The sequence below is a fragment of the Ambystoma mexicanum genome, chromosome 5q (genome assembly GCF_040938575.1).
Source record: "Ambystoma mexicanum isolate Mex_15411 chromosome 5q, UKY_AmexF1_1, whole genome shotgun sequence".
NCBI classification, from domain to species: domain Eukaryota; kingdom Metazoa; phylum Chordata; class Amphibia; order Caudata; family Ambystomatidae; genus Ambystoma; species Ambystoma mexicanum.
In genome coordinates, this window is record NC_090933.1 from 345103825 (window position 1) to 345125880 (window position 22056).

Sequence of the window (22056 nt, forward strand, 5' to 3'; positions counted from 1 at the left end):
TTGCAGAATCGACTGGCATTAGGCACACATCTGGCTTCAAAAGGGGGTATCTGCAAGCTTGTGAAATAAGAATGCTGTACTTATATGCCTAATTCTGACATAACTTTTCTGATATTGTCTTGTATACGAATCACAGTGGCTGTGCTCCATAACTATGACACCTTTCGATGGTCATTACGGTCATGGCTCTCCAATTATCTTGGCTCCTTGCGATTTTCCATCTTACACACAGGCATGTTGATACTCAAAAGAAATCTAGTAAGCCTTTGAGAAGAACGCAAATGTTGTACCTAATGAAAACCACTGAAGAATTGTAACACTAGGATATGTGTTATTATGAACTGTATACTCCTGAAACTGTGAATGGAAGAGACTGGAGTGGAGGGATTGGTGGAGATTTTAAATGAGCCGATATACATTTAATCATCCCTATTCCTTAATCGCAATGCAAAGCCTCCCCCTAGTTACTGCCATATTCTACTTTGTCGCTCTGCTTTGAATACAGCCAACGATATGTAGTTGTGCGCATGCCCTAAACAAGATATGCCCTTAGGTAAGCTGCAAGATGCTGTTCGCTTCGAACATATTTCCATTCTGGCTCAGACAAGCAAGTTTTACAGTGCCGCATCGCAAGATGCCTCCAATTTGTAGACTAACATTATGCGGACTCTGCACAGCCATAGTCCTGTGAGAACTGTAGTCGAGCAGATACTGCTGAAACTGTGTCAACATCCGTATGTTCCATGTTGCAAGGTATTCTTATGCTTGCAGGAGATGGTAGTTAAAGTTTATCTGCTTACCTTTGAGAAGAATGCAAAATATTCAAGAGAGTATTGGATAAATTTTATACTGTCATCAAAATGTTGTCTGACATGCCCCTCCTATAGAAGACTATGTTAAGTGAAGGTATAAAAATAAATGTTTTATTGCAGTTCCATGCTGTCTGGACACTGGGATCTGGGTGCGTTGGTGCCGCGCCTGTCCTTTTGATGTCGGTTTTGCTGACTGCCATTATAGATGTTTACCAACCAACCGTCTATTGGATTATTGCTGGATGGTGAATGTCCCCGATACCAGCAAGACATCAGAGTCAGAGGGTCCACTAGCACCGACATGTGGGGGGGTGGAAGGGGGCTGGGGTCGAAGCTGCCGTTGCCTTGGCCAAGATGTCAAGCATCTGTTGCCTGAATGTTCCCACTCCCCTCAAGAACAGGATTGTGTGGGGAACAGTACCTGGATCATAGGTGGCGATTCCTTGGAGGTATCCCGGGAGTGATGAGTCTTTTTGTCCCTCCAAACCTGAGAACGTTACCCCACTTGCTCTTCCACTGTAGCTTTCTCGGACACTGAAATCAGCGACTTTGGAGGCATATTCTTTCCATCCTTGCGATTATAGGTCAAGAGCTTTGCAGCATGCTCTCCGACGGTGTTCAAATGCATTTATAGTGTTATGGTCCTCTCCAAGGCAATGAAGGAACATCGTGTAGGAGTACAACACAGATATTTGCCTTCTGAAGCTCAAGCAGGGTGTGAACCCCCGAGGCCTTTGTAGAGTTAGGCGTGGCACAGTTAGAAAATTAGCAGGCTAAGTGGCGTTTCTTTTTTCCATATGGCTCTGGAACTAAGGTCATGGAGCGTGGAAACAATATATTCCAGCCCAACTGTTGCACCTGGGCATGCAATTGCCTAGCAGGTGAAAAGGTTTCCTAAAACAGCTGGCACTGGATATAGAATATCCAAGGCGAGGAATCTGTGTGAGGTAGGAGTCCATTATCAGGGTGTAAAATGCTACCAAGACAAATCTTAACTGGTGCACCGACTGTAATGTAGTACAAAAGCACAGCAAACTTCAACAAACCAAGCAACTTGGAAACAAACTACGAAATACTGCATTTTACAACATTCACGGTTATACTAGCTTCTTCAAAATGGCTGCCACTATAAGAGCACTTTCCCCATAAGGCACTCTTTCTGCATTAGAGAGCAGCTGATTGACATCAGGGCCCCTTCCAGAGTTGTCCAACTCCAAGCCCCGAGGGCTGGGATTTCAGTATATCCTTCATTAATATTCAAGAGATAACATTTGCATACATTTTAATTTGTTGTATCCAAGTGTGTATAATGCATATAAATGAGGCGTATTGTGAAAATCAGACATGTTTCGAGTTGGCCAACCTTAGCCAGATGGACAAAGAGCAGAGTATGAGGGGGCAAAAATAGGTTTCTTTGACTCAAACCGCTCCCTGATTAAATAAAGTGCATGTACAAACTGCTGAAATAGCAAAATAGAACAGCTAGAATAAGTAAATGAGAAAACGCACAAAAGTGTTAAAAAAAAAAGAATTGTATGACCCTGAGGGTGATACAACAATGCGTTTCGAGTCACAATGATTATAATAGTACACTGTTCATACACCACCTGAACTTTCTCTAACAGAATGATTAAGGAATGATGCATTTAAAAATGTTATCACAATGTACCATTTCCCTAGATTAATTATGGGTATAGGGTACATTTATTGTAATGGTAAACACATTCAACAGTGCTGGGAGCATGCGCGGTCTACATGTAATAACTACCTTCATGCTTTCTCCGGCTTCAAGCATTCCAGAAACATGCGAACATCTGAAAGCTGTATAATTAGCCCTGAAGGTTTCTCCACTCGCATCAACTCCCTTGAAAATAAAAGCACATGGTCACCTACAGTTTTCTAAGAAACTATATTTTTTGGATATGACTTAATACAATTGTACAACTGATACATTTTTCAGCATAACATTGGAAAATATGAAAGTTACTATACAGCACAATTGTACATGCAAGAGTAAACTATACAAAAAATAATGATAAACGTTCTTAATTTCACAAGTTCTTCACTTTAATGACTTTTGTACTCCATTTATAGTACCCTTTCGACCATACCCCGGGGTGTCTGTTCTATCGGTAAGGGATCGACACATTTTTTGGCTAACAAACAATTAGTTATTAAAAAAATGTACAATTTGGGACGTGGCCATGATGTTCACTAGCCATGCCTACTGCCAAAGCCTGCCCCCCGTCCCCCAAATAACTTCATATGGGTTATACTAGCTACATCCTTTTAGGAAGATGGAGAGAAGGGAGCATGGAGGAAAGGGGACTATAGACTAGAAGTGCAAAAGTGAGTACACTTTTTCTTACTCTGTCTCGTCTCTTTTTCCTCCACGCTTATGTTTGATTACCAAGCATCCATCTCCTACAGGAGAAAGGGAATTATCCAAGCAAATAGGTTCTGCAGCACTGCCTGCCCAAAATGATCATCTGTCCTTGAGTTGGTGTCCAGGGAATAGTGCATGCAAAATGCAGCTGAGAAGGCTGAGTTGCCACCTTTACGATCACATACCAGGGTACTCTTTTGGAATACCACCTTCGCCCCGACTGCATGAGGGCAATGCCTTAAGGGGAAGGTCTGCCCATGAGAGCGCAAGTCTTGGTAATACAGTGTACTATATATGGACAATGGGGTCCCTGGATGTGAGCCTCCAAACGTCACCATTAGACTGTGTCTTTCAGAAGTCCTTTGTCCTCTGAATATAGGACCCAAGAGCTCTACCAATGCCTAAATTATGCAGAACCCTCTTAGCGTCCAACTGTGGGTTAGGAAAGAAGGATTTGGGTTGTTTGATCGAAGTGAAATGATTAGCGGCGGAATGGACCATAGTCCATTTCGCTGTGATTCGCTATTCACTTCTGCCAAACAAACCAAAATGACAACAGCCCCCAGACCCCCCTCCCCTACTTACCTGCTTGCTCACCGCAGCTTCCCCTGCAGCGTCAGATCCGTCCCTCTAACGTGGGTCGGATCCAACACCACAGGTCCATTTTTCTTCTCGCTCTCCTGCCTCCAATGTTGAGGAAGCTGGAGACACAATAGCAACCCAAAAATACTGAATATGGGGAGCTGGGGACACACACGCAAGACCCGTTTCACATGTTTGGTATTCTTAAAAATTGATCGAATGTACTGGCAGAAATCGGTCAAATGTACCATTCGATGGATTTTTAACCATCAAATTGGGTAATTCTGGGAAGAAGACTGGGGAAAAATGTCTTGGTTGATGTGAAAAGATGAGACATCTTTGGTATGAATATAGGATGCGTCTGAATGACCACATTGTCTTTGTGAAAACTATATGGTTTTCGAGCAGGCCTAAACAGGTATTTCTCTGATCCTTCTTGTTGATGTTTCGGCCACCAGAAAGGACACCCTTCAGTGACAAAATTGATGTCCACTGTGGCCATGGGGTCAAAGTGTTTAGGGCTTAAGGGAAGAACCACACAGATCCCATACCTGGTGCAGAGCCTTCTTCGGAGGAAACAAACACAGCAAACCTTCAAAGTGTTTGTGTATGCCTGGATTGGAGGTAAAAAAAACAACACCACAGTTCAGGAGTGCTCATCTACTCACAAATAGCAGCTAGATATATACGACAGGACTCCACCAAATTCCTGACTCTGTAAGGCTTCAGAATGATAGAACCTGGTCAATATTACATTACTGAGGATTATGCCCTCTCTCGAAGGACCAGTGGCATAACCAGAGCCATTTGCTCTTGTACAGTGCTTAAGCGCAAGGCTTGTGAGATGACTGTATGATTTTCAAACAATCTGCTGACAGCAGCACAAGATCAAGCTTTTAGCAGCTGGATGACCAAGTTTCATGATTAAGGGGAGGAATGGAAAGGTCCCTCAGATTCATTGACCAGAGAGTCACATTCTGGTGGACCAGTGAGAGGTAATCGGAATCATGCACGTTTTCACAGAGGAGTGCCATTTTGACACCAATCTGCGAATCAATGGAATCAGCAGCAAGGCATATAATGCTCGATCATTCCATGAAATAAAGGGATTATTGCCAAGAAAACACAATCCCCGGCCTCCATGAGAAGCAAAAGGTCCTGCCCTTCTAGTTGGATGCTGTGGCAAATGCATCCACCAGGAATGACCTCAAAACCCAAACACCTGAATTGAGTGTTGTGGGGCTCCCATTTTTGACTGCCATGGTGTCGTCTGCTCAATCTGTCTGGCTTCACGTTCTTTTCACCACAAAAGACCTCTCTAAGGGACATACAGACTAAGGGCACACTCTGAAGTGTCTATTTCAAATATACAAAGGGTTGGGGGCAGAGTTACATGCTGTGTGTCGATATATAATACAGGCAGGTTGTGATGTCTGTTTAATGAGTACAATCTTGACTGAGCCCACATGAAGGAACGCTTCTAGTGCTTGAAAAAGATCCCCGAGTTGAAGAACATTGGTATGTTCTGAATAATCTAGCAAGAGTAACAGAGCATTTCTCCCCACCTCACAGCTATGAAAAAGCAGGCTAGAAACGTAACTGAAATAACTGCCAGGATTCTACCAATGGGAGACCAGTGGACCCAGACCGTTAATTTGTTTTCTCTTCCAGGAGGTCGTGACAGAGGATTGTCTGAGGAAGCCCTTTTTGACGGTCCTTTAATTCTTCCTCTGAACCCTCTGCGAATTATCAGCTTGTCCCTGTATCCTCTTGACAAAGCCACTGAAACCTTTCCGACAGGGGGCACAGTACCACTTGACATTGCCTCCTCTTGACTCGACTGCACCACTCCGAGTTCCAGACAGGATAGATATATACACACACATAAACACACATTACACAGCCACGCTAGTGGCTTTGTAGTTAAGGTTAAGTTGCTAATCCCATTGGAAGAGCACTCTTTGGGCGGTTTATAACTTCGCTCCCCCTGGACGAATCCTCACCACCAAACTTTGCAAAAAAAGTATATGGGCCACTCTGAATTCTTTTGCAAAGTTTGGTGAAGTTTGGTCCGGGGGGGCAAAGTTATAGGGGGGGTCCCAAAATGTCATTTTTTTCCCCATAGACTGAATGGGAAAAAAACTTTGCTCAAGCCTAAAGCCCAAACCGCTGGACGGATTTTCACCAAATTTGCGGCAGGAGCAGCGGCTTGGTCCCGAAAGCGTGCTTTTGTAAATTTGGTGAAAATCCATACAGTAGTTATTTTAAAAAATGACCAAAAAGTAGGTCACGAAAAAAATGGTGTTATCTATGTCCGCTCCGCGGACACACTTCCCAGTTCGCTCCGCGGACAGGACACCGATTGGTTAATCGGCTTGCGTCATGTCCGCGGCCATGCGACGTGTCCGATGATTGGATGGTGAAGAGCGTGAAGTGCATCAGATTTTTGGAAACGCCCGCCATCTTGGATTTGCGGACATCTATCGGTGTCCGCGAACATTGCGGTAAAAACATATTAAAAAACACAACATTGCACTTGTCTAACTTATCAAATAATCTCTGGGGAGGTGAGGGGTGATAAGGATGGGATGGGATATGGTTGCAAGAAGCAAAAAAACAGGCATTTTTGCCGCGAAAGTCTGCAAAAGAGTTTGGATGTTCACGGACACCTCAGCATTACAGGGTTGGTGAAATGAAGTTCTTGAACAGCTTATAACTTTGGCGCCACTTAATAGACCTGCATGAAATTTTGCATTTATATTTCTGAACTGATTCCGAATGAGTTTACAAAGTTTGGTGGGATTCTGTCATGAGGGGGAAAAATTAGAGGGGTGGTGCCAAAATAATGTAAAGGCTTATAAATGAGGTGCCATTTGACGAATCGACACTTCATTTGGCAAACTGATAAGAAATCTAGATATAAATGTTTTTGCAAAATTTGGTGGGATTTTGTCAAGGGGGGGGTGGGCTAGGTTATATGAGGATTGTATGTGCATACATTTGACACATTTGAAAAAATAAAACATGGGTGGATTTCCAGCAAACTTGCGTAAGGAGCATTGGCAAGGACCTACAAGCATGGTTTTGGAAATGTGCCAGTGTTTTATTAAAATAGCAGTATACCTTTAGTGACTGAGTGGTAGCCTGTGGCCATGGGCAGTGGCCAGATTGTCTGGGTCATGGAATAAGGTCATGATCCGGACAATCTTGCTACTGGCCATGACCACAAGAGACAAAACATAGGATTAAAGTGGCCATGTCCACCTGGGACTGGCTTTGTGGTAAAGTTATTCGAAATTAGGATAGATTTGTAAGGGAAGAAAAATGTGTTTGTGGTAATATGGTCATAGGGTTCTCTTTTTGCCTTCTGTAGGCTGCCATGGAAAGCGAAGAGGGGCCCTATATGGAACCCCCGCCTTCCCTTTGCATGGTGGCCATCTTGGAAAAGGATTTTCCTTCCTACACCGGGATGCCACAGGCGTCCCGGTGTAGGAAGAAAAATCCTCTTTTTCAGTACCCCGGGTTCCCGCTTTGGGAACCTAGGCTGCTAATGGCCTTCATCCCCCATTTCAGGGGATGGAATGGGGGGATAATGGTCCAGAGACCTTGTTATCCATCCTTGCTTCGCTTGGGCTGATAACTTTGGCTGCTGGACCGGTATCCACCGTTCCAGTGCCTGGAATGGAGGATGAACGCCACAATATTTCCATTAGCATAACACAAAATGCAAATGGAAATGTTGGAAAATCTTATTGAGTCTATGTACTTTACTGTGAAATATAAAGTAGATGGAGTCTATACATTTTTTTTTAGTTCTATTTTTTTAACTGTGAAAGGTGGTTCCTAAAGTAACATTGATTTTGTTTTTGGATGCATTTTTTTTTTGGCAGGAGAGCTTAGAACGAAAGGTGGGGAGGGAAATGAGGGAAGAGGCACCAAACACTAATATGGAGGGGCAGGTGGACAGGGGAAAATGTTGCATGTGTGTTATTTCTAAGGTAGGGGGCAGTGTTTCTCATGCTCCTTGATTACAGCAGTGGGGTTGTCTCCTGGGGAGGAGGGATGGCATTAGCTGATTCTATTTTAAGATAAATAGCAGTTTTGATAAAAGTATGTACTGTGTACTAGATTGTTAATGGATGAGTAGGAATAGGTGTTGGAGCTGTGCAAGGGAAATTTTGAAGTTGAAAGTTCCTAGATCAGTAGAAAATGCAGTTCCAAACTGTCCCCGAAACACAGATCTTATTGTGAAGTGCGGAAGAGTTCCCGGACACGTCATCATGCCGTGCGCCAGCATATGGTCATGTCGCACTCTACGGAAGGTCTGCAATGAAGTCAGATCAGATGTTCGTAGACATTATGGTTAAGTTGCACTACTAAAAACCTATGAAATTCAGTGAAAAAACATTGTTAACGGGACGTTATGGTTCCAAGTAAAACCGAAAAACCCCTGAAATTCGCCATTTATGGTAAGCTAAGCAACCATAACTTGCGCCACCACCGCGCACGGCTAAAACGAACACCCAGGACATCAAAGATGACATCACAAATGTCATTGATGACATCACATGTCTGGCTCACTTTTTTTCCTTTACTGATATATCTAGGCCAGTAGCAGTCAGGAACTAAAAATTCACTATACTATAGTACAAAGTACTATATTTGTAGACTTATACTTCAAATATGTTCTTACAGTAATTCACTCAGGGTCCACTCAAAGCATATGAAACATATACAAAGGGGAAAACACAGACTTGGAAGACAGCAATGCTTTCTATGTATGAAGATGATTAGTAAGGTTAACACTGCCTTATAGTTCTGTTTTTTTTAATTACTGTACTTTCCCTGGATATGCTCATATTTGTACACATTGCACTTACACTACTTTCCTTAGGGTATAGTCACAATATGTGATAGTTATACATAGGGAAGTAGTAGCTTTGAAGCAGAGCAATAATTTCTGTGCATGAAGATAATCAGTTAGGTTATGAAGATTGTCGGGTAATACTGCTGTTTTTGGGTTTACTTCACTTTCCTTGTATATGCTGTATTTGTATGTGTTGTTTGTGTTTTGTGTGCAGTAATGCAATAATGTAGTAAGTGGGTTTGATTAGGTACTTATTAAATGTTTCACAGTATGCAAGACTAATAAGAAAGCATGTATAATTTTAGTATTTAACATGGCAGGATTATTAATATTGCATCTTCATGTCTGCTGCACACTATGCATATGTTACTAGATGTGTACCTTAGTATATTGGAAAAAACTTCATAATACAATGCTATTTGGATTAATGCATTACTTAATGCACTACGTACCTCATTTATTCCAATGATCCTTGACACTTTATTAACATTACAATAAGAATCCATTGTACAGACTTTTCATGAAAGGTAAATGCACATGTGATGTCATCAGTGATGTCATCAATGACATTTGTGATGTCATCTTTGATGTCCTGGGTGTTGGTCTTAGCAGTGCACGGTGATTGTGCGAGTTATGGTTGCTTAGCTTACCATAACTGGCGAATTTCAGGGGGTTTTCGGTTTTACTTAACCATAACGTCCCTTTAACAAAGTTTTTCACTAATATATATATATATATATATATATATATATATATATCATTACTCACCGTAATCGTAATTCTGATGCTTGTATCTGCTTAGATTCATATGCTATGCATAGGCTGACATCTAGAGAAAGCTGCAGAGTATTACAGTTGTTTTCGAAAAGGGATGTTGACAGGGCGTGCCAGTAATACTATCCCTAGTGTGGCGTCCACTGTACCCATAGTCCTTCACGCATCAGGGTCCATCAGATTGTTTTGTTCTGACATGAGGTTGCATGAAGTGTAATGCGAATACAGTTGTATCCAAGCAGATATAGACAGAAAGCTCATACAACATCTATGCACCTTCTCCCAGGGGAGGAAGAGTGGGCGAATGTGAATCTAAGCAGATACAATCATCAGAAATACGATCACATGCTATGCATATATTAGCAAGCAGTGTTATGAGAAGGTGGTGGGTTGTGAGAAGGAGCAGCGGCAAATAAATGTTTTAGAACCGCTTGTCCCACCCGTGTACCTGCTTTGGGATGTGTGTCAATGCAGTAATGCTGAGTGAAAGTATGTACTGAGCTCCATGTAGCTGCTTTGCAAATGCGGTCTAAGGGGACATTTGCGATAAAGGCCAGAGTAGCTACAGTGCTCCTTGTGGAGAGAGCTCTTAGTGTAATAGGCAGAGTTTAATTTGATAATGAATAGCACAATTGAATACATCTTCTCCATCTGGAGATGGCATTTTACGAAATGCGGTCTCCTTCTCTGCCTGGTGCTATGGAGACACACAGTTGATCTGTTTTCCGAAGTGGTCTGGTCTTGTTTATGTAGTAAAGGACCAACCTCCTCACATCCAGTGTGGAATTTTACCTCAGCTGAGCTAGTTGGTCTCTGAAAGAAAGCTGGAAGCTCATTAGATTGGTTCACGTGGAAATTAGAAAGGAATTTAGGGAAGAACATAGGAGGAGTACGTAAAACCAATTTATCTTTATGTATGATAAAGAAAGGGTCCTGTAGTGACAATGCTTGCAATTCCCTAACTCTTCTTATGGAAGTAATAGCCACTAAAAAGGCAGTCTTGTATGTCAGGTGTTTAAAAGCTTGTCGTATGCATAGGCTCGAATGGGGGCCCCATGAGCTTTGCTAGCACTACATCGAGATCTCATCCTGGTGGTGGGTTTGAAATAAGAGGGTGGAGTCTTCCAACTCCCTCCATGAATGCCTTAATGACTGGAATCTTCCACCAAGATACCTTGCTTTGAGAGGTCGTATAAGCTGATAAAGCCGCCAGGAGGACCTTTATAGAGTTGAATACTAACCCGAGTCTTAAAAGTGGAGCATATAGTTGATAATGTGTGAAGGAGTACATTCTATGGGGTTTATTTGTTTGGACTGGCACCAAACTACAAATCTCTTCCACTTGTCGAAATAACAGTGTCTAGTGTTAGGTTTTCTTGCCTCCTTGAGGATATATCCATACACCGCTGTGGTAGATTAAGGTGTCCAAACTCTGACTTTAGGAGCCATGCTGCCAAGTTCATAGAGTGTGGCTGAGGATGTACCGTTGTTCCCCCGTGTTGGGTTAACAGGTTGGTTAGGTACGGGCGCTTGATGGGATTGCACATCGCCAGTTTGCGCAGATGCGGATACCATGGTTGTCTCGCCCACATAGGAGCAACTAGGACGAGCGTCATCTGTTTTCTGTGCATCTTGTTCACAATCCTGCTCATTAATGGTGTCGGGGGGGGGGGGGGGGGGGCGGGGGAGCGTAAGCAAATTTCCCTGACCAGTTCATCCATAAGGCGTTCCCCTTGGAGTCTGGCTGGGGGAACCTGGACGCGAAGTCTGGGCATTGCTTGTTTTCTTTAGTAGTGAACAAGCCTAGTGTGGTATAATCCCATTGAAAGAGGATGTGGTCTACGACGCTTGAATCTAGTTGCAACTCGTGTTCCTCCGGTAGGGGATCTCTGCTCAGAGAGTCTGCTAGAGTGTTACCCCTGGACGTGTTGGGAGGATAGGGATATCCCCCGTTTGAGTGCCCAACTCCATATTGTTTGCACCAACTTGGATACACTTGGAGAGTGTGTGCCCCCCTGTTTGTTGATGTAGAACATGGCAGTTGTGCTGTCTGTTAGAATTAGAACCGACTGGTTGGTCAATTGAATCTCGAATGCCTGAAGTGCTTTGAGAACTGCCAGTAGTTCCAGCAGGTTGATATGGTTCTGTGCAGTGACCTGTGTCCACAGACCGTGCGCTGTGTGGTGAAGGTAATGAGCTCCCCCACCCAGAAAGTGACACGCCTGTCATGACAACCGCTTGCGCCTCCGGATCGTGGAAGGGTTTTCCTATTAACAGATTTTCTCTCGACCACCAGCGTACGTTTTGTACCAGTTTTGGCGAAACAACCACTAGATCGTCCCACTGACCACTTGCCCGAGACCATTATTTCGCCAACCACTCCTGCATTGGTTTCATGCGCAGACATGCATGTGGGACTAGATAAATGCATGATGCCATCATGCCTAGTAATCGCATTGCTTTGCGTACACTTATCTGGAGACCGGCTTGAATTTGCCAAAGCATGTTTTGCACACTTTCCATGGATGGAAAGGCTAAGCCCGTTTGGGTATCTAATACAACTCCTAGGAACTGTTTTGATGTATTTGGTATAAGACTTGACTTTCTTTCGTTTATTGAGAAGCCCAATTGGTGGAGAAGATTTATGGTTCTTTGCGTGTTTAATATGCAAAGATGGGGAGTTTCTCCTGTGATCAGCCAGACGTCCAGCTAGGGGTACACTGGGATTGCCTCCCTACGCAGGTGCGCTGCCACCACCGCCAGTACAGTACCTTGATGAATACCCTTTGAGACGAGGCTATTCCGAAGGATAGCACCTTCAATTGGTAGTGTTGGTTTGCGATTTTGAACCGCAAGAATCTTCTGTGCGCTGGGAGCATTGAAATATGAAAATAAGCATCTTTCATTTCCAATGTTGCCATGTAATCCCCCCAGCTTTAGCAGAGGGATTACTTCTTGTAGCGTAATCATACAGAACTTTTGTGGCTTTACATATTTGTTCGCAGGGCGCAAGTCTAATACTGGGCACATTGTCAGATCTTTCTTTGGTACAAAGTAGTATGTTGAATCGATACCCTTGTTCACCTCGTTGGACGGTACGATGTCGATGGCGTCTTTGAGGAATAGCGCATTGACTTCTATTAAGATGAGTTGTTCCTCTCTTGATGTCTCTCTAGCGTGGGGGGAGGCTTGATGGTGTTTCTAGGAGCTCCACACAATAACCTCCAGCTACTGTTGATAACACCCACTTGTCTGTGGTTATGCCCTCCCATGCGTGGGCGAAGTTTGAAATCCGTCCCCTCCAACTGGGGAAGCATTGGAGGGGACCTATAGCGGGCGTCATTGTTTGGGAGGTGTTCCTCCACCTTTGCCAGTGGAGGGTCTCACCCAGCCGCAACCTCTGCGCTTGCCTCTAGGATAACCTTGGGATGCTTGACCGTGGTTGCAATTCCAAGATGTATTCTGGTTTTGGCCATAACCGGACTCTAAGGGTCACTCATGTGGAGAAGGCGACAGAGAACAGGTGTTGCCCGAGGGTGAATGGTGGGACCGGGACAATACTCAGGAATACCGCGTGGGTGAGAGGAGGGGGCGACACTCCCAGTATGGACAGAGTCTCAGTATGACCCGCTTACAGACCTGCGGGTCATCGGGATGGCGTGTAAAGCCCCAAGGCAAAAGTGTGTGGTGCTGTCGGAACGGAACGCGGAAACCAAAGAGAAAGAAGCCAACATTACTCCACCTGGAGTACAACCAGACGTACGCGGCTTTCCAGGGCATGCAGAGGTGGGTTGGCAACAACCCGTTTCCGTAAACTAAGACAGCTGGGCTCTCAGACAAAAGGAAACACTACACCCACTCGCGGTCCTCGTGAATGGGGACTCTCAACCAGGGCTACCATTATTTGGTTTCCGGAACTACGCCAGAAGTCCAACCACCTTACCTGGGAAATGTTCCATAAAACAAAAGGCCGTCGGTTCCCTAACACCAAAGCCGCGAGGCGAAGCATTTCGGTGGGCGGAATCAAGGAAAGAAAGGGGCAGGGCTTGGGGAACCTTTTATGACCTTTTCTCTGTAATTACACCTGACTGGGTATTCAGTCGCCAACCCCTTTATTAACATGAAAACAAGGAAGGACTAATGTATTCTTTTCCATGCATTTTCAGAAACAAGAGGATTTGGAAGGGAGAGCACCTGAACCCTGCTTGGCTTAGGAGGACTAGGAGTAGGAAGGTCCAGAACTATTTCTTTTTCAGAAGAAAAAAAGGACACTTTCTGCAGATTCGATTTTCTTTATTTTAAAAACCCTGAGTTTGCATATAATAAATACTTGAAATTTGGGAAGAAACATCTGTGTCCAGCATATCATTACACACAGCCTCATTGATTTTGGCTGCGAAAACGGCGAAAATTGTTTCCTCCCCTTAGTCCGGTCTGCTTATTAGTGAGTTGATCGAGGGACTTGAGTGTTTCAGACTCGTCCTTGGCTGACTTCAAAGCATCCGCCACTGCTTTGCCAAATAAAACTATTGGCATATTGAGTAAGGTTGTCTGAGTCTCTAGTTTAGAACCGGACTGTCAAATCCAGACATGGCGCTTGAGGATAGTGCCTTCGGCAATAGCGCATCCAACATTATCCACGGCGTCAAGGTTGTTCTTAAGCAGACTGCTGGCAGTGGCCCAGCCTTCGGCTGCGACAAGGAGGGCACGTTTGGATTTTAGAGGTTCAGGAGCAGAGTCAGCTAGGGCAGTTACCTCATCAAATTTAGTACAGTCATAGCTTGCCAACAGTGTGGAATTGCTGGCGATTCTTGCTTGGTAAGCTGCGGAAGTAGCCACTTTCCTACCCATGGTGTAGAGTTTCTTACTCTCTTTGTCTGGTGGAGCTTCAGAGGAGGCAAAGGGTGTACCCGCTCTCTTGCGGGTAGTTGTGACCACAAGTGAATCCGGCCTAAACTTTCCTCTTATATACAAGGGATCAGATGGGGCCGGGCAGAATAGCTTCTCTATTCTTGGGTTACCTGCCCTTGTTTGATTGGGCGTTTCAAGAGATGGTTGGATTCTTCTTTGAAAGGGCTTCAAAATGGGTATAAAGTGGGTGGCAGCTTTCTTGTCCCCCCAGGATGTTCGACAAAATCCTTGTCCTGCTGAGTCTCTCGAGTCTCAATGCCAAAGTGCTAAGCTGCCTTGACCAGAATGTCATTAAACAGGGGTTGATTATCCACTGGGGAATCAGTTAACAGGGAATCCTGTGGAACGGGAGAGTCCATAGCATAGACCTCTGCCTCATCCTCTACGTCATAGTACCGATCATCCTCTTGATAGTCTTCTGTGTCTGCATGTATATTATAAAGATCTGCAGGGGTGCAAGATTTTTTGGCAGTAGACGTCTCATAAGGATCAGAAGAGTTGAGATCTCTTCCTTGATGGATGGGATGATTGACGAGGCTCACAAGTAGAAGCCTGATCAGTGGGGGGTGTATTTTGTAAGCTCGCAAAGGCTTAAGGGTGCTCCTCAAAGAAGTTAGCAAAGAAAGTCATTCAGGACATTACTCTATGTCCTGAGCTGACCATTTGGCTGAGCTGGGAATAATGCCTGCGCAAGGAACAGCAGGTGTAGGCAGGCCCTTATTACGTAGGGCTTCACTTAAAATGCCCTCACTAGCCTCCTGTAGGGTATCATCAATCTCCTGTACAGTGTCTGTGGCAGGGGTAGGCCTTTCACTATGAGGTCTGTCCTTAAGGGACTAATACTTGTCCTTGTGCGACTTATCCTTGTCCTTTTGTTTATCCCTACGATCATAGCTCTTAGAGGAGGATTTCTTTGAACTAGGAATTGTTTTCGTCGACACGGGCCGAGTTTCGGCACTGGGAAGGGCCTTCGCCGCATCCTCTGACGCTCGCCGGTCAAGGAGGGGCTTCTGCTGTATCTTTCGACGGCCGAGTTTTTGCTCGGTAGACGAGGATTTATGGGCAGCGTCTTTAGTGTTATGGGGCCTGTCATGGGGTGACCGACTCTTGGAGTGCCCAGAGGACAGAGAATCCGCAGATCTGCCCCTTGACGTCGAATCTCAGCATATGCTTGACACTTTGCCGCGTGGTATGTGTTTAGTGTGGGGAGATGGGGTGCTTTTGCTGCCGGGTCTAGTCCCCACAACAGAGCGGCCGGATTGTCTTCCAGGGTCGGGGGCTAGCACTGGGGAACGTGGAAGTTCCCCGTCCGAAACAACGTCACTGTCGTCGCTGGAGGCACCCTCCACGTCCATGGTGGCCTCGCCCTGCACAGCGTGATGGGCCCAGCGGTTCGTCCTACGATTTTTAAGGGTCGTGGGTCGAAAGAGCTTGCAAGCCTGACAGTGCCCTTTGTCGTGGTCCTGATTAAGACACAGGTTACACACCTTGTGCTTATCGATCCACGGAACACTTTTATTACAGGATGGGCAAAATTTAAAAGGTGTCCTATCCATGGTTGGGGCAGGCAGCAGGGTGACAAAAGAAAGGGGTGGAGAAATACATTGTGATATGACCGGCACCCATTCTCCCAATGTAAGGGCCTAGGCCCGTTGGTCCTTCCAAGGCCGAAGGAATCCAAAGTTTCTTCGTCCGACGCTTCATCTTGTCCTTCGATCGCTGATTTTTCACCGCGTCGAGACACAGCGGTCAAAAAAAGGACAGGAAGAGTAACTATTTTTAAAAGTTTGATAAAGTAAATGGTGCTAGCCGAAATTGCACTCCGCAACAAGCGACCGCTCACGATGATAGGAAAAAAAAAAATCGGGAGGGACCCGGACACGTGAAGGACCATGGGTACAGTGGACGTCTCACTAGGGATAGTATTACTGGCATGCCCTGTTGACGTCCCTTTTCGAATATCGAAAACATCAACTGTAATACTCTGCAGCTTCCACTAGATGTCGGCCTATGCACAGCATGTGATCCAAGCAGATTACACAAGCCTCAGAAATATATGGTACCTCACTGTGTCCCCATACCTCACTGCTCCATCAACTCTCCCCAAGCTCAGCAGCCGCAGAGGAAGAATACATAGACTTCGGGTTAATGACAGCCAGAAAAATATACCATTTAAAGCAACTAGCTGATGGTATCCAATCAATGAGGCACCGAACCGTGCCAAACGCCTAATAGTCATAACCTCAAGTTATCTTCCCATTAGCAGAGAACAACCAGAAAACAGCGACAGACTACTTTCATAGCAGGGCAGGATAGGAAGGCGATGAGGAATCTGCAGGAGAAGAATCCATAGAAAGAATATTAACGTTAAGTAATTTCTAATTCAATGGATTGCATTCTCCCACAGATGCCTCATCTGAGAGACTCCAAAAGCAGTACAGAGTATGGAGACGGGATGAATGCCCTCCAACATCACTCGGCTGAATCAAGCAAAAGCAATGCGTCACATCCAAGCAATAATGTTTAGTGAACGCATGGAGTGATGACATATCTTTCACTGGCACACCTGTTTTCAATGCAGATGATGCTGGAACTCCCCAAGTCGAACGTGCTGCGATACTGGTGACAGATCTTCTCCCGCTCTATGGCAACACTCTGCAATGTAAAGAATTATCCAGCGAGAAAGTGTCTGCTTGGACACAGCCAGATCTCTCCTGGAGAGGGAGAAAGCCACAAAGAGTTTGTCATAATGCCTAAATTCTGCTGTCCTAGCTACGAAGAAGCTGAGGACAGCTCTTCTGAGGCTGGACTCTTTGGTTCAGCCAGTGCAAACTTTCCTCATCCTTAGAGGGCTGCAGAGGAGGATAGAACACTGGCAAGTCAATGCTCTAGGACATGTGGAAATCTGAAACCACTTTTGGCAGAAATTAAGGGTTGTAACTAAACGGAAGCCTTCTCCTTGAAAAATCTTAGGAATGGTGGCCTTCAAGCCTGAAGCTCACTCAGACGCCTCACTCCCAAGAGAAACAAGAACCACACACTGTGGGGGTTATGCTACACTCCCTCTGAACATTTTCCCTCAGAAGGGCAGCCTTCCCGCTACTCGTTTCTTCCCTTTTCCACTAACCAATTGCTGATCAGGTTTCTGTTTCAATTTCACACTTCTTTGGCAATGTGGGGTTTGAGCCCTTCTCGCTTAGGACCTCCTTTTCATATGGACAATAGTTTTTACCAACACTGGAAACACTAACTGCCTTATCTTGGCTTTGTCAATTCTGGTTCTTAATTGCATGGTTATATTTCTCTTTTGGCTTTGGTAATGATGGTTTAACTTTTCTCTCATGGATATTGGCCTTTTTGTTGTTGGCTCTTATTGTACCTCACAATGTCACAATCACCCTCTTCTGAAATGGCAACAGGGTTCTTATTTCGCCATCTGAGACTTTTTAAATCAGCTTGGTTCACAACAGCAAAATTACCTGGTTTTTCATTGCTCGGCGGGGTCAATGCTAGTTACTGTGATCAATGTTTGATCTGCAGGTCGCATGTTTGAATCCCAGCAAGGCCAACTCAGACTTTCATCCTTCGGAGCTCGATAAATGATTACCAATTTCCATTAGGTAATAATAGTAATGCATGTAAACATTTCCTATGTAAAGCGCTTTAGATTAAAGCGCTAAATAAAAAAACAAATCATTATATTAGGTTGGTATTCAGAAAAGTCTCTTCTTCCCTTGTTTTACTTAATTTAACAGTTCTTTTGTTAAGGCCCTTAGACTGGGTGAGCGGCGGTTACAGAGCACTCCAAGGTCACTATCTAACAGTAGTTAATTTAAAGTTAGGCTAGCACCCCACCAAACTATTAGGTTTATGGGTAGATTAGTATTCTCCCATCCCACTTCACCTGATGGTCCTCGTCATACAGCCAATTTTACCCTCCTACCATGGCTCTAACTTTGTCCCCTATGTCTCTCCCTAAAGGTTGCTTGTGAAAAGCTCATGTTATGGATGAATCCAAGCTGCCAATTGTACCCTTAGCTTTTCACTTCTCAATGGTGGGGCAAGTGTTCCTCCTACACTCTGCACAATCTCCACACCTAAAAAGCCTTCCTGCAGGTAGAGGGAGATTGAGAATGCACCTCTGTATCCCCTGCACCTTTGACACTGAACACATTTTCCCAGCCCCATGGAGCTGTGGGACTCTCTGTAACCCCTATTGTGTTTGGTTCTTTTCCAATAGTAGCTATCCCATGTACTCAGACTGGATAGGCCCTAAAGGTTTTTCAGTTCACCCTTTCTAATTTAAATTATAAAGGGTTTTCTGTCAATGGTTTACTCTCAAATTAGGCCACTAACCTTCCATCATGGACATGTTAGTGTTAGGCAGACACCTGTGCAGTTCCCTTTGGGAACACTGCAAAAGATTTAGGACTACAGGTGTTAGCAGTAAACCCACTTGGTAGCAGTCTGTACCACCCAGATTTACCTGGTAGCTGTGGCTGAGCAGTCAGACTTCCCTCAAGAAGAGTTAGGCAGTATGCAAAGTATACACAATAGGCACTCAGATACAATAATACAAGCAAACACTGACCAGAGCTTTGGTATCAAAGTATATAATTATTTATTTAAAAACACACTGTTTGAAACACTCAAGCACTCTTATTGTAAAACACTCTAAACACAGTACTATTATAATATATACAACCCTTATTCCTTATCAGATATGTCTTAGTTAACACCACTTATTTCCAGACAGAGGTGAGCGCTTAACTATAGATGGCACTCCAATAAGTTCATGAAGAAGGGAGGGAAAAAGACAGAATATGGAAAGATACACCACTCTAAGATTTAGGAACACTATTAGCAAGGCAGAAGAGCAAAAGCCACTTGTGACCTAAAGTCCATAGGCTGGGCCCACTCTTAGAGAGAGCAGAGCACAAATGCGCCCAAGATCACACAGTTACACTAGGCTTAGAAAGTCTTGCAGAGAGTTCGAAAAGAGTTTAGAGAGGCTCAGAAAAGTTTAGCCAGGGTGTCCCAGGCTAACCCAGGTTCGAAAGCCGGGGGCTAAATCTACCCCATACAGTCAGCGGCAAGGGAAGCCAGGCGGAACACGGTAGCTTAAGTGGGAAGGATCCTTCAGCGGTGGCAGTTGTTCCTAGCAGCGGGTGCAAGTCTCAGCGTCGTCCAGGGGAAGAGAAGATCTCGAGTTGGAGGAAAGCTGAAGGTCGTTGCACTGCCAGGGAAGAAACCAGCCGCAGAGTTTTCCGGTTAAAGGTATTACCCTTTATTTCGCGGTCGTGGTAAAACGTGGTGTCCCGGTTGCCGGGGTGCTTGGCACAGGCAAGGCAGCCACGAGATACGTTGGGAAGGCGAAAAGACGGTGAAACTGGTTATCCCCACCAGTCAAAGGAAGAAGACTCTCTGGCGGGAGATCTCATCTGTCGTTGGGAAAAGTGGTGAGACGGTCCAGCAGGGCTCTACCGGTTGTGTCGTCTTGGCAGGTCGGCTCAGCTTCTCCCTCGTCGGATTCTAAGGTCCTGTGGCGACTTCTGAAGTTCCAGTCCCCAAAGCCCTGCTTTTATCCATTCACTCAGCCTAGCTGTCACTCAAACATGCTAAGTGGTGAGCCGGCCGGCTCACCACTTGGGCCAATCAGGACGGAGTGCAACTTGAGTTGCCTAGGCAACTCAGTCCAGGGTGCCTAAATCCCCCTCCACCCCTCCTAAGTACCCCAGACAGAGTGGCACCACTTTGGAGGGCTTCTGTGGAGAAGCCCGCCAAAAAGTGGAACAAAGGGCTCGACTTGGGTTGGAGTCACAGAAGAGAACACAAACGCCATTTTAGAACCGAGTTTTGGCAAAAAATACCAACCGTAGAATTAATTATAATTAAATCAACCAGCGGTATGTTCGAGGCTATCGTAATTAAATAAATAAAGATAGTAGCCTCGAACAATGGGAAAATCCCATAGAGAAATATTTGCGGTTGAATATAAAAAGTAGTATCCACTGCCACCAGCCAAACTCGATCAGGGGGGACGGAGACGTGCCCCCTCGACTAACAGACCCCGGGGCAATTGAATTGCCCCAGCCAGTACGTCCACAATATGATGGTTTGTACTGGTTCTGTTCAGAATTTAAGACTAGTAAAGTCAATGGTGACTTTACATGCCCTGGGAGACAGTAGTCAGTCCCAGGGTATGGAGTCTATACTGGGGAGTCACTATGACACCCCTGTGTTACTGCACTGAGGGTGCTGTGTAACACACATCAGAAAAACACATGAAGCCCTATGGAGTAAAAGACCCCATAGCCCATTAAACACATCTAGAGTCAAAGGAACACACTCAAATCATGTCCAAGAGTGAGGGTAAAAGAGTCTCACTCTTGGCAGGAGAAAAAAAAAACAAAAAATCCAGCAAAGCTGCTGGGGGACTCACTAGGTTAGGAAATTCAGCCTAAACAGAGAATTCTCCTTAACAGTTAGCAATGTGCAAGGCTTTATAAGTCTGACGTTGTCTGCGCCATTTTGGAATCAGTATGATACAGTTAAGGATTTCAATCGGGCGGCACACACCTTGGTCTCGGCCTAGTATGCAGCGCACAACTGAAAGGCTTATTTTTTTATATTAGATTCAATATTGAGATGGTACACCACTCATATCACACCCCCTTTTTAAAATATATTTATGTATTTTAAAATTCAAACTAAATCATACAATTTTTAATATGGGGCAGCAATCACCAATGGGGTGGTAACAATAGGAATATAAGCAATGCACTTTGTTTAACCTTCTATTGACACATACATAACACCAGGAAATAGGAGCAAATTCTGATTTCAGGAAAGATGGCACTCAAGTTAGAATGTCTCCCTGCAAGGCTCCCTCAACCCACAAATAATCAATTCCGAGTGGATAAACAGAAGCAGCAGGTAATCAGGAATGAAAAATAGGAAACAGATTTGAAATCTGACCTTCCCTCCCCAAATAAGAGAAAAAACGGATTTCAAACCCCTTTGAATGCTATAAATGACACTTGAAATGGATGAACAAAATAATGAATGTGTGTAAAAACCTTGAAGCAGGGATTCCAAGATGGCCGCCGCCTAGGGTGGACATACTCCTCCGAGCGGGAGTTTGACGGGATAAAAGCGCCTCCATGAAGTCCCCCGGAGAGTCCTGAATCGTGGAAGTGTGAAGGGGAGCTGCCTTGTCCGTGCCCAGAATTGGGAGATCTAGGCAGCAGACACCGGAGTGTGGCAGTATCCAGTCTGAGGAGGCGGTCCTGCATCGGAGCGGCCATTCGGGCTGAGAGCCCGCCAAAACCATTCTTCGACTGCTGCGGGGGACCGTGCTGGGAAAGAGAAGAGGCACGCTGACCTGAGAACGGGGCGGGCGGTGTGACCTCCCGCGGCCCTGCCTGCGGTCCGCCTGCGGGCTGGGTCATCGGGCAGCTGCCCGCCTCCGAATTGCTGCAGGCCTCGGCGGGTGCGCTCCTGCGGCTGGCCGGCCCCTGGAGGGGCAGTCCTCGCTGTTATCTGCTGCCGCGGGCTCAGGCCCCTGTGGCCCCTCTGACCTCCGCCCGCCCGAGACCCTCACCCTGGGACTTCACCTGTGGTGGGGAGCCGCAGCCGGGGGGGGGGACGCGGGCTGGACCTGTGGGGGCAGATGGCCACGGCTACAGGAGCGCACATGGTCCCCCGGAGCTGAGGGGTGAGAA

General features: G+C 45.3%; 1 protein-coding gene across 5 annotated transcripts in view; it reads right to left on the minus strand.

Moving 5' to 3' along the window:
• The window catches only part of CEP192 (centrosomal protein 192), a 2773731-nt gene that overhangs the window by 218077 nt on the left and 2533598 nt on the right, over positions 1 to 22056 (minus strand). For all 5 annotated transcript variants that reach the window (XM_069620824.1, XM_069620822.1, XM_069620821.1 and 2 more), the window contains one exon: positions 2581 to 2676. In XM_069620824.1, the coding sequence (XP_069476925.1) occupies positions 2581 to 2676 (96 nt within the window). The remainder of the gene's footprint in view (positions 1 to 2580; positions 2677 to 22056) is intronic.